The sequence below is a fragment of the Gobius niger genome (assembly GCF_951799975.1).
Source record: "Gobius niger genome assembly, chromosome: 20".
Taxonomy (NCBI): domain Eukaryota; kingdom Metazoa; phylum Chordata; class Actinopteri; order Gobiiformes; family Gobiidae; genus Gobius; species Gobius niger.
The window spans coordinates 14,520,333-14,534,023 of NC_136871.1; the positions used below are offsets into that span (position 1 = coordinate 14,520,333).

The 13,691-nt window shown below is 40.1% G+C and overlaps 1 protein-coding gene across 6 annotated transcripts in view; it reads left to right on the forward strand.

Moving 5' to 3' along the window:
- Positions 1-13,691, forward strand: part of frmd4ba (FERM domain containing 4Ba) — a 41,012-nt gene that overhangs the window by 9,060 nt on the left and 18,261 nt on the right. For 2 of the 6 annotated variants that reach the window (XM_079578538.1, XM_079578539.1), the window contains exons 1-5: positions 9,408-9,655; positions 12,726-12,791; positions 12,869-12,963; positions 13,050-13,142; positions 13,369-13,453. In XM_079578538.1, coding sequence (XP_079434664.1) covers positions 9,494-9,655; positions 12,726-12,791; positions 12,869-12,963; positions 13,050-13,142; positions 13,369-13,453 — 501 coding nt within the window. In that variant the 5' untranslated portion in view covers positions 9,408-9,493. Of the gene's footprint in view, positions 1-355; positions 435-9,407; positions 9,656-12,725; positions 12,792-12,868; positions 12,964-13,049; positions 13,143-13,368; positions 13,454-13,691 lie in introns of those variants that run through there. The other 4 variants (XM_079578542.1, XM_079578537.1, XM_079578540.1 and 1 more) reach the window with 4 other exon arrangements.

The following is a 13,691-nucleotide window of genomic DNA, read 5'->3' on the forward strand; positions in this document are numbered from 1 at the left end:
AAGTTACGGAAATCTGGTGTTTACTTTTACAATTAATTGATTTGTGATTAGGCACCATGATATTTACCCACCTACCAGATAAAATAAGATATTGACACTCCTTGAAACTTGTGTAGTGTGTGGTTTGGAACTACAAGTATATTTTTAAATTGACAAAATAAACTTTTAAACTTTTACTATGCACTTTATCTTTCAAACAAATAAATGTACTTGACACACACACACACAAACGAAAATACAGAACTGGTGTGACGCAGCATTTTAATATGATTTCAAGGTTGTTTTCAGCTAAATCCCTCATGGACTTTATATGAACTCGCTCTCCTCTAAAATTTTGCCTTCTCCTTTGTTACAGCGACAGAGTTCTGGTGCTTTTAGTCTACTGAGACCATCTATATTCAAATGCGGGACAGAAATACGCCGTAAAAGTCAAGGTTAGTGCTGGGAGGATGAAGAACGTGAACAATGTCGACAGTGAGTCTACAGGAAGTGCCGTTATGACCAGATGTGATTTGTCAGCCATGTGTGGTCTGTGGAGATATGGAGCTATTAACTGAGCTCATTATCTTGTTAGTAAAATTGGATTAATAGATAAACCTATGCTCCTCAAGGATATATCGGTACATGATCTACAGGGCCAACTTGTCATAAGTTACCCTCATACATGCTGTTTGAAACCAAGCCAAGTTTGAGCAAATCATACAACTCAGAAAGTTAAAGAAATGCTACTGGCCCAAAGTTGTCAGTACAAATGTGAGATAGTGTGAGAAAACAGATTAAATAAAGAAACAGATCTTATGATTGTAGATGGAGCAATAGATCAAACTTGATGTCTGTCTTGATGTCTGTATGATCTTGTGTAGGTCAGTAGCATAGTAGATTGAAAAGATGACGGTGACATTTTGGTTGAATTGTACAATTTAAAGCAGTACCAAGTAACTTGTTTACCTTTGATTTCGTTGTCCCTCTGGGGGTAATACAAGTGTTAATGGGATGATTGGGGGGTCTTTCATCTCCCCCTGGTGTCTCTGGCCAGAAAACCACAATTGCAACTTTACCTGCACCGGGTCGGAGCACCAATACACACTAATGAAATCACGAAGAAGAAGCTAACAGGCTAAAGAGCACAGCTAACTGCGGGCTAGCGCCACTTAAACAGTATTTACAGCCAAGTTTGAGTGAATATCTCCATTGTGTAATTGGATGTACAATATTCCTCTCTCCCTTTGTCTTTTCTGTCTGCGTAGTATTTACTCTCACAGTCATTTAATGAGTAAAAACTGCAACATGCTATGACACCTGCAGTGGCGCTTATGGCCTCTAGGGGCATGAGTTACTTAGTAGGTCTGCTTTAAATAATATAATGCAAAATTAGGTTATTGCTCTCTCCAACTACTGTTAAAAAGCACATGTAAAGAGACAAAGCAAGATCACATTTATTATATCTGCTATTTCATTCTAGCTAAAAAGTCAAGTGGTGCTAAGTATGTTAAAATACAATATTGACAACTTTGATAATTAAATACTTAGTTGAAATTAAAGAAGCATCATTGCATGCTTACTAAAAATCTGTCATAGCTTTGTATTTGTTTTTGTGCCAGCTCAGATGCAGTGTGTCAAAAACAATGCAAGATCAATTGTGTGTAGTTGATCAACCTGTGATCAATTAGGTTGTATTTGTCCATGCACTCACTTTGGACAAACTAATAAGCCAAAAGCTCAATGCATGGGCCCAGCTCTAAACCTCCTGACTGTGCGCCTGTGATTGAGATGTGTGAGAGGAGATCCTTTCTACACAGGATCAACACTGATGCAAGCAATACTAACCATGGCCTCGAGACATAATTGAATGTCTGCAATTGAGGAGTTTGATGTTTACAAATGTGTCATCTAAAATGTTATCTGAATAAAAGGTTTAATATCTATGTTGCATCAGATAGTGTGGTACAGTATTATACAGTATTACTGTAGTATATTTTTCAATAGGAATCAGGAAATGCAAATGCGGTGTGAGTAAATAAACTGGTTATACCTGTTTTTGTTAGTGTGATGGTATACTGCGCTTTGGAGTCTGAAAGTTTTCATATTCTAAAATTTGTTTCTTATAGGTTAGAGAATTATTTCCATCTTTAAAAATAAACACAGATTTAGATTTGCCTATAACTAATCAGGACTGGAAGCTGCAAAAACATCACATCTGCCCTGGTCCTTTTCATTTTACATTTTATTTAACAAATCCATTCTTTGATTACCCACTGCAAAAATAGCACTTTCTGTGTCTAGAAGCATGTTTTATTTTACTGGCAACAGTTTAATCCAAAATGTTCCACAGTGTGCCTTTACGCACATAGCATATAAACAATAAATCACCATAGACAGGTTCTTTATGAAAAATGATCAAATGCGTGATTGAACACTTTACACGGAGAACACACTGGGTGATAGGCTAACAATTGACTGACAGCTGTATTGTCGCGCATATCAGCTGCAGACTGGCTGACTTCACAAAGGAACATGGCCGCCATATAATTAGCCTGTAAATTTAAAACGTTCAAGACTACAATGCTTTTTTTTTTTTTTTTCTATTTTTTGTCCGAGTAATTCTGCCATGTTTACAATTTGGTCCTTTTTTGCAACTTGTATGTCTGTTCGTGTTGCCCATGAAAACTCCACACTATGTCCACACTGAGAAGAGCATTATCCAGATAGATAATGAGAGAAATGAAGCATAGCCAAGTAATTATCCTGCGTAATATGGAAGAACTCACTAACATTCTATTGGTGATTATATCGTTAAGCCCAGAGGACGTAATTAACAGGGATCTAAATAGGTTTGTTATAAAGAGCGAGGATGTGGTGACCAACCATTTTGAAAGGCGCTATTGACAAAGCAAATAGACGTTAATAGAACGTTTGACTTGGGATGCACATTCTGTCCACTTTCTACAAAATTAGTTATTCACTAATTCGGGGGGGAGTGTATAGACAGCAATAATATTGTGTTTCTTAGCTTCAGGATCATTAGTGCCTCTTGTTGGCTGTACATCACTCCCCTCCCCCTGGCTGCTCCATTGCTTTTTATATGTGCCCCCCTGCAGAGATGCCTATTGGAGCCATTCAGTTGACTATGATAGTGCAAACTATAGTGCCTTCCCTCTTTATGCTCTTAAGGGCACGCAGCGCTCCCCTTAGCCTGACCTCACCCTCCTCTTTACAGCATCTGGGTTATGAACATGCATGTTTTGTCACGGCCTGTGGTCTTTAGCAGGGGCCTCGGGGACATTCGGTTTAGCACACAAAGCTGCCCCAAGACCCAAAGACCGCTCTACATACGCTTAATATTCGGATATCTCTTTCCCATTTTACCCAAGCTTGCAGTCCACATAAAGGTGGTTGGGGTTTATTTGTCATTTGCTCTTGACTTTTATCCAAAATGTTATACTCGACTATATACATGAAAGTATTGGAGTTGACCTTGCAAATAAGGAAGGCCAGGGAATCAGTTATTCAACATGGAAACTAAAAAAGGAACAGGCCATAGTTTTTCCATACTAACATATGTTCTTACCTGAGCTTAGACAAGTTGATGCGTACCTGTCTGGTCTTTGTTTGTGCGTGCAACCAAACCAAAGACGTTGTTAGCATTTTGCCTCTCCCAGCATATTCCTATGTACCCAAAATGGGGTGAAGTTAGAAGTGACCAAGCTCATCCATGTTACACGATCCAAGTATAGTTACACAAAATTAAACATTTTCTAAGTGGATAAAAAGGGGCACTGTATTGTAAGGTGTAATAATACCTGAGGAGCACTTCGACTTTACTGCACAGACGTCAGCTTCTTGGCCTCTGAACTGGACAGAACAAAGAAGCGCAGAAGAACAGTTTCATCACAGCCCCAGTCTGAACACTATTTAGAATATCTTTTTCCTGACTTCTCACATTGATATTTAGTCCAATAACAGTCTCTAAATAATTTATAGTGACAAAGCATGTGTTAGATTTGCTGGATGAGGTGTTCACTGCACTTCCTAATTACTTTTGGTGACACCTCATCCTCATTTCTGTGTAGGAGAGTGAGAGAGGATGTGAGAGCTTTGTTTTCCTGTTGTGGGATATATATTGTAAATGTAGTGTTTCTTGTCCTTTTATTTTGTATATTTACTCAAAAGTAAACCACTGAGGCATGTGAGAGTAACATAGTGAAGTCAGTGATGGCAGCTCTTTGCTCAAATGTTGCTTTCTTTTGTTTTTTTTTACTAGAAATGATCTCATTGATGATACGCATTAGTATAAATAGTCTGTGTATAAAAGGGGGTTACAGACATGCTTATCTGTGGAGGGTGGCAGCCCCGGGCCCTTCCTTCTCGTCTGCCTCTACCCCCTACCGCCCCATCGCACAAAGACGGGCCTCAACTGTAACGTCTCACACAAAAACCCTCCTCAGCCTGTCTGTTCATTTGCTTAATGGCGCTTTGTCGCACGGTGTTAATTGGAAGTAATTAACATCGCTTGTGCTTCTTAAACAGATGCACTAACAAATTCAGGGTTCAGTTAAGCTCTCATTTCTGGCATTTCATCTGCGCCTGAGGGGAGACATTTTGGTGAAAACGGTTGATGAGTTATGGTCGTCTGTTGGATAAAGCTCGGAAGATCCTGCCGTTTTACAATATCGATTACTTCTGGAGCATCTAACACACGTTGCCAATGATTTTATTTGATTTTGCATTTTCTTGCAATCATTTTCAGTATGCAGGGACTTTAAACTTCTTTTGTTGTTCTTTTAATTGTCTTATTTTTCTTTACGTCACATAGATATTTAGATCAGGGATTGGACTTGAACTGAGGGAGGCTTAGTTCCTGAGACCTACGGAGGAAATGCGATGTCACAACATAGCAACAGCATAGCAACAGAATCCAAATGAGTGGCAAATGTGCATTGTTACTGTTTGATGGCACCACTTAGTGAGACACATTGATGGTTCTGTTTACAATGAACATACTATCTATTTTGTTTTTGTTTTGAGTCTCTTACTGTGACTGCTGTTTTAAAGGTGCAGTAACGGAGCATAAGGAGTGGCTTTGTGGACTTCAGTCACATGAATATGAGGAGCAGCAAAAATGTAACCAAATTGTGTCTTTATGAGAAGATCTGCGAGCCATAAAGTCATATAGTTGGGTTGCTATGGTTTCAGGTCCCATATGGACACAGGCTGCAGGCCCCAGTCTGTTCTCAGTGGCTTCTTGTTGTTGGTTTTGTGCTGTAATATCGTAAGCATCATCTTCTTTGCCTTGTGTGCCAAATTCAGACATTTCTTAAGACTACAACATCTGTCTCTCCTTGGATTAGTACGTGTTGAGAAGCTTTATTGCACTTCGACCACAGCATGAGTCGGTAAACACCCCATGTTCATTTTGCTGGACGTTCTTAAGAGCTTCCGTGGTTTTTCTTTTTTGTTTCTAGGGGGATGGGAGGTCAGGAGCAAGCTCAGACAAGATCCCCTCCTTAGTCGAGAAGTCGTGCATACGCGTCAGTTCTGCATACTCGAGATGGCTGTCATTCATATTTGATGAACCTAATCTATTCATATATGATGTATGACTACAAATGATGATCATTTGTGACAGCTGGGTCCACCTGCCCTGTCTCTGGGCGGAGTGACGGCGGTGGGACTTGCAGACAGGACGGGTGCGTGCATGTGGCCTGGGCCCCTGGCAGCGTGTCAAAGATGGCGTCTCGGATGTCTGCCTTTCACATGTCAGATGTACTCCCACTATGAGGCACGGGCCGTCAGCTGGAGGCCCTGGTGTGCGACAGCTGCTGCTCACAAGCACACTGTCCGCCTCAGTCCGGTACCACACAGACTCGGACAATTAAAGGGAACATTTCTGATCTGCTGGTAAATTTACAGTGTTTTAGTTCTTAGGTGATGGCTGGGGGTTTGATACAGGGAACTCTTTCCCTGAGTGTGAGGTCATTAGTTCTTGTAGCACTGGCTAATGCGACCTCATGAGAAAGGAGGAGAATAGAACAACAGTTGGAGAGTTTTCTTCATTACGGTGAATCTTGTACACCGCATTTATCAGAGCAGAGGATGAACAGAATGATGAGTGTGAAGACGCTTCATTTCAGTTGACTATTAGAAAAAACTTTGCTACAATAACTGTGTTTCCATATGTTAATAACAAGGACACTCAATCCAACTGGCTTTGTTTCAACTATTTGTCCAGAACAAAACGCATCTTGTGTGTCTTCCTGTCTCTCAAACATACACATACCCTCTCTAAATAAAAACAACAGATACCGATCTGCATCAAAGAGTCATGTGGCCTTACTGCTACTTATTTAAAAACACTATGATGATGCACAGCACAGAAAACGTCAAAATTATGAGGTCTCTTAGATATCTCCTTTTAAACCACAATATTTTCAAGTCCAATTCAGACACACTACCAGTAAATATGACTCAAGAACAACTCATTTGTCTTCAGACGCCCAATGCTGCCCTCCACAGGTGGTGGGAGGGTAGGACAAGCAGAGTGCATTTCTATCACAATGGACTGTAGTGAGCCTGGGAGGGGAATAGAACAACAGTTAGAGAAGAATGGTTCTTTAAGTCCTGGGTCTTGTGTTCAGCACATGACAGCTTTGAGTAAAAGGTCGCTCTGTGAGGTCATGGTGGTGCCAGGACCGAGACAGGAGGTGTGTTAGCTAAACTAGATGATTAGTGTTGTTGTCTCTGATCATAGAAAAATGAATCTGATTATTGCTGCAGGCTATAGCTTTATCAAAACATGACATAATAAGGATTTAATGGAGGGTTGAAAACAGGACAGGGACTATATTTCAATTATAAAAGTATATATGCATAGAGAATTTATTCCTGAACTCATGATCACATTTGAGGCAACATTAGCATTTTGTCTTATTTTGGAATGTTGAATCAATGTTTCACTGAGAGACAGCAAACCGGTGGAATTCTGCTGACGTGCAAACCTATTTTTTTGCAAAGCTTTTGATCGCGTGAATCAAAACCAAAGTATTTTTATTGTGAACATTTTGTTTCTGAACTAGCTGTCCTGCTTTCCACGTGCGCACGCTTCGTGATAAACAGCAGCTTGTGTCCACCATATGCTTGGCGTCCTGACGGGCCATAGCTCCAGGCAGCAGTGGCATCGCCCGTCTGCCTGCCTAGTTCCTAACTATCTGGATTTCCACCATTACACAGTCCTTATGCTGCATCCTGCCCTCCAGGTATGAGCTGCGGGCCATAATCTTATTACACCTCACAAAGGCTTTTTACAGCAATGAGTCCGCCTTTGTTCAGCTCACAGTGGAATGTGCTGTCATTGTTATTTTGGGTGTGATATTATTCTCATGTTCATAAGCCTTTTACAAACAGCAGAAAGGAGCTTGAATGTCCTTTTTTTTAAATGTGGAATGAAGAATGACAAGAGGATTATTTTATGTGGATTTCACTGTGAGTTGAAGGTTTCTGTTTTTTTTCCTGAAAGTGAAAGCTCATTTTAATCTGTTTCAAAATAATAATGGTGAAAATGACAAATTACAATATTGGTGTTATGCAACAGGTATTAGCAAAAGTTGATAATCCTCTTTTTTTTTTAACAGTTTTGAGGCAATTCAGATAATGTGATGATTTTTATGTTATCGGCCCCGCAGACTTTTGTTGATCTTTGTTGATGTTTGACAAGTCAAGCCTGGCCTCAGTCACGTACTCAGTTCAGATCCCAATCAGTGTAACCGCAGGGTCACCTTGTATGCTGGTATAAAGCATTGTCATGGGTGGCCACGCCTACTATCCATACTTACAACTGGGGGAGGCTTCAAGACCAGCCAGCAGGCAGAGCTTGCAGTGTAAAAACGTATAGCTGTCCATAGCTATATCAGCATACTCCATGTCCTTTTTTTATGTGTGTGTGTGTGTGTGTGTGTGTGTGTGTGTGTGTGTGTGTGTGTGTGTGTGTGTGTGTGTGTGTGTGTGTGTGTGTGCAAAATTGAGTTGTATTCTACTCTCATAACACTGCTGCATCTTTAGGTATCAGAGACTATGTCCTCAGACAGTTAGGCTTGGAATATAAACAAAAAACCTTAAATTATGTTTTAGGGAATCATGCAACAAGGCTGACGATATGAAGTATTTGCTATGGCTACCCCAAATGGAACAGCTGAAGTTAAATCAAGGCCATGGGAACCTAGGGTGGTGAGGGTGCTGCAGCAAACCCTGGTGGATGGTTTGCACATTACAGGCAATAATAATACATTGGAAATAACCACAGAAAAAGCATTTTTGGGGGCAATCTTGTCCTTCAGCCAACTCCAACCAAAATATGTTGAACCTTATGTGAGCATGATCTAGCTTTAGTGGGCTAAATTAGACATAGATCAACAACTCTATGATCCGGCTCAGTTAGTTTCCGTTTGTCCTTGACCCCTTGTTGTCTTCAGTGTGACGTTCAGGAACATTGGGTTTAAAATGAAGAACCCTGTCTCGACTGTGCATGCTTTCTGAGAAACCAGTCACATAAACAAGTAGCAGGATATTGTTTCCAGACAGTGTTCACCCCCGCGCCAGCCCCTGTTTATCTGAATCAGGTGGGCTTTCAATTGCTATTAATTGCAGCTGGAATGAGATGTTCTAAACCCATTTTAAACATCAAAGAATCACACACTTTGCTCTATAGTTTTGCCTCGTCTGTTCTTCCTCGCTATTTAAAACCAAACTATTATTTTAGTTTTCCAGCAGAGTAAACTGGGTGGAGATGTCTGGGCCAACTCAGGAAATTGGCCCCACATCCCAGACAGTGTGAATCCCATGCTCAGCCAAGGCAGACTAATAAAGTTGCTTACAAAGAAGAATTAGACAAAATATAGAGATGAAGTCACTTTAACAAAGTGTTTTTTTTATAATAATAAGCAGTGCTGTGCAATTCATCAACATTTATTTGAAACTGTAATCTTAATCTCATGTATTGTAGTGGGGCTTTTTAATTGTCAGGTCTCTTCCAATTTTATTGCAGTGACAGCTCTAACTTGTATGCTATTTTATCGTAATTATTATTAGATATTAATGTAGACACACTTGATATTTTACCATTATACGCAACATAATACATGATTGGTGGTTAAAGTAAGGGTCAGGTAAACTTTATTGTCCCTGGGCGACCACAGCACGGGGACTTTTTTCTCCAGCTCTAGGTTCTTGGTCAGGAGTGATACCTGAAGGATTAGCCGTTAATGTGCTTGATTGTTCTTGGTTTATTGTTTTTGCCAAAGTGCTTCCATCTGTAATGCATATACAGACCCTCTCAGTGCTGCCCTCCCTGTTCATATATGAGGCAGTGTTTTGGCCCGGGGCCCAAGTCCGACTCCGAGACAGGGCACTGGGCTCTCGTCTCCCCTTAGCACCGACTCTTTCTGACATCACATCAGCTGTGAGACACATTGCTCAAACTGCATCACTCACTCAGATCTCGATGGCCGTACGTCTTATTCGCGGAGTGGAGGACTTGGTGGTGTCCAGTAGCCAGATTATTTGGACTTTGGCACACCAGACTTTAAGGAGGTGGTACATCCATGGCCTTATACCATGTCAGCGGCTTCTGGAGACTTGGTTCAGGGTCAGAGAGTGCTACCAGGTATGAAGTCTCTCTCTTTCTGCTTACTAAGAGAAAAACGCTAAATGACTTCTTGATGCCAGATGGACTGAAGGGTATTTGTGGTTGGCTTTTGCTTTGAGAGTCAGCAAGCACTTTCTCTTGCCTGGCTCATTAGTGTATGCATGTGTTTATTTGTGTGACTGCAGGTTTAACAAGGCGCTCTCTCCTGCAGCATATGGTGATGGTTAAGGAGCAGCATGACCGTCCATTTGATCTTTCCGTCTGGCTCAAGCTTCGAGCCAGTAAAGCACTCTTTGAAATGCATTGTTGTGGGCACACCTGAGTGCCATCTCGGCCATGTCCTCAGAGTAAACTTTAAGAACTTTGCTTCGCTGGGTAATTTTACAAGCTTATGAGTTTCAAAGTTGTATGATCAAAGCGTGTTTTATTGCACTAATTATTGCATCTATAATTAGTGCAATAAAATGCGCTTTGATCGGCATGGTCTTCGAAGAGGCTTGTGAATGGGAATTTCTGTCAATAAAAACTGGCATTTGATTCATTCATTATTTATATAATGTAATAACAAACACAAACTGTTTGCTCTACTTACAATTTACCGTAATGGTAACTTAATGGTAACTAGGCACGTCCTGAACTACTTGTTTACAGCATAATATTTAAGTACTTGTTTACAGCATAGTATTTAAATAGATTATTTAAATAGTGTTTTCTACGTAAAGTATTGTAAACACAGTAACATAATGATTACATCTTCAGATTTCAGTTGGTTCATGTCCCCCTGTGAATCTAACACCGTTCCAGTGTTCTCCTGCCCTCTGTGATGTCGACACTTTATAAGAAGGGCACAACACCTTGTGTGTAAAATCTGTTCTTGTGGTTAGTGCTAATGACAAGAGAGCTGTGTGTTCAAAGGCCCTGAGTGGACACAGCACAGTGGGAGCAGGTCAGCGGCTGAGGGTCGTGTGAAGGGGCACATTAAAGTGCTTAATGACAGGGCTGTGAGAGGGCGACCTCAGACACACTGCCCTGTCTTTTATCAGGGAGACCCCACTCCCCTCAGCTGCAAAAAGCAAAGACACACATTCCTGGTTAGCATCAGGAAGCACAAAATACTCTTTCAATCAAAAGTGTGTTCTTTTTATCTTTATACTCCACCAGTGTATCACATAATGTAAACATTACATTACTTTGTTTTACAATGCCTTTGCCATTTGGTTTACACATGTTGAACTGCCAGATACTGAGCTGAAGTGTTTTTTTCATACATTTTTGTCATCTGGATTTAGTGTCTTTTTCAGTAGATACAGAAGACATTAATCTTTTGTAGTCAAGCATATTGTTTACACATCTTTCTGATCCTCAAGGCGTTGAAAACCAACAAAGTGGGAAAGTATGTTGCATGGCATTGTAAGTGTTTACCCGGCTTTGTTGTGGCTGGGGAGGGACACCATAATCCTGGGCAGACTGGAGTTTACTATAGTGCCCCATGACGTCTTCAGCCCTGTGGTCACACACTGGATCGCAATGGGCCTCCATTTCCATGGTGGAGGCCAAGCATCTCAATAAACATACATAACGTTAGCCACATAGCATAATTGCCTAAGTCATGTTTGTATTGTTACAATGGCGATAAGAGAACTCCAATGTGTTGCCTAAAAAATGTATTTTTTTTCATGTTTTCCAAAAACAGTGGAAAAATGAGTGAGGCAATTATGCTATGTGGCTAACGTAAGTAGCCTATGTAAAGTTTCTTGCATCTTGGAACAGTTTTTGAAGCTAATTAGAAGCTGACCAGCAAAAAAATTATGAAAGTGTTTGTGTTTTTAGGTGTGAGACTTATTAAAAAGCAAAAATCATTTGCCTCAAAACATTATGAAGTAAGCATGACTGCAGGTGAAATTACAATGTAAAATCATGGCCCACTCATGTTTAATTCAACATCAAAGAGTCTATTCCCAGCGGGTGTCATTTGAGAGACAGCCTGTTGCAGTACCCCTGTTTAAGTAATTAATGAATTCAGACCCAGTTATCGCAAAGACCAACGCATAAAGAGGACTCAAGAAAGCTTCCAGATTATTTAGTGTCCTGGCCATATTTTAAATGTATCAAAAAGAAACTCTCGGTATGGAAGAGAGAGGGAAAAATAATGATAAACGGCTGTTGTCAACACATATTTCAGGTTTTAGTGATGTGCCTTTTTAATCTTTCTTGAGGTTGATACAAAATTTGAAGTGAACACTGTATTGTTACTTTTTTCCCCCCTTTAAATCTGTGCGCATCTTTTCCGTCTTGTTCTTGGATAACAGTGGCTATTGCTTAGGTCCATTTGTCTGTAACAATAGCTTGAAAATTCAATTAAACTCTGTGCCGGGCAGCGCATTGTCTTGTTGGGTTCAATCAGCGCTGCAGAATACTGTGTAGAAATAGTGGCAGTGGTGCAGAGGAATGAAATGTGCAAAAGACAATACGGTGTTTGGACAGCGAAAGAGGAAGTGCTCAGTTAAAAAGGAGGACATCTTTTGTTCTTGTTTAACATTCTGCACACTGACTGCAGACAATGTGCTTCATCAACTTTGATAATTAAAGTGTAGGATCCCTTTTGCCTGATGGCTTTGATTAACGATCCTGCATTTAGACTTTTCACAACAGTATTGGCTGTAGTGTGACGATCTGTAAATCCTGATAAAATAAACATTTGTTTTGAATTGTTGAATTGCTGTGCCTCAACGGTATTTCTGTATTGGTTTTTGACCCTTTAAAGGTGCATTATGGAACTTTTTATGCATTAAGAAAATTGATATTTGTGGATTATTGAGGGTCCTAGAGGACGGATGGAAAGGAAAGGCACCATGCTAACCACATATATTGTCGCTGGGTCACTGAAAGGTCAAATATGCACTAATAACAACTTTTAGAACGTATTTCATCTTTTAGTGACCAATGGTTGTATGGGTGGTCAGCATGGTGCCTTTACTTTCCATCAAATTGGCCTCCATGATGCTCTCAGATCAATTGTAATGTAATAATAATCAAATAAAGTAATGGTTATTAACGTAATAACTGATGTGCTGTTTAAATTTTGCAGATGACAGAAGGACGTCAGTGTCAGATTCAGCTCCTCGATGACAGAAAACTTGATCTTCTAGTTCAGGTACTTCATAAAGGGCTCTTTGAAAGACTTGAAAGACTAAATCAATAATTTTCTCTCTCTCTTTGTGATCCTTGTAGCCAAAGCTGTTATCCCGTGACCTGTTAGATTTGGTTTCATCCCATTTCAACCTTAAGGAAAAAGAGTACTTTGGGCTATGCTTTATAGATGACACGTAAGTACATCAATAAACGCTTTCATTTTATTAAAAGCCAAAACAAGATTAATATTATCAGTCGAATCACTTTGCTCTCTGTTCAGGGGCCAAAGGAACTGGCTCCAGCTGGATCGTAAAGTCCTAGATCATGCTTTCTCCAAGACATCCTGTAATTTGGAGCTTAAGTTCCTTGTAAGGTCAGTCTATTTGTGTTTTGTTTGTTTTTTCTTTTTCTTTTTTTTTGGTTTGGAGCGCGATGTTGTGTTTATCACCAGCAGATGGCAGTAACTGGCTACCGTGTGCATGTAGGCTGTGTCATCTATGAACCGCTTGACACACTTATTTCATTAAAAACTCACTGATAATTTTGAGTAAACGCAAAGAGCCGTACCTGTCACTTAATATCTTACAATTTGTTTACAGATTTTACATTGAGAGGATAACCTACCTGAAAGAGAACAACACTGTGGAACTATTCTTCTTAAATGCCAAATCTTTAGTCTATAACGTAAGTACAAGTTTCAGTGTGCAGTGTGTTTCTACATCAAAACAAAATTCAAGGTGACCATTACAGCCTCATTTATTATGTTGATAAGACGTAGTAGGCGTGTTAGGCTATCCTTTTCTTGTACAACTGGCGTTCATCCTTATGAGTCAAAGCTTTTCAAATGTTTGTTTGCTACAAAGTCATCTTTACTCACAGACCACGCATCATAGTTAGTGAACTATTCACATGTTATGACTGT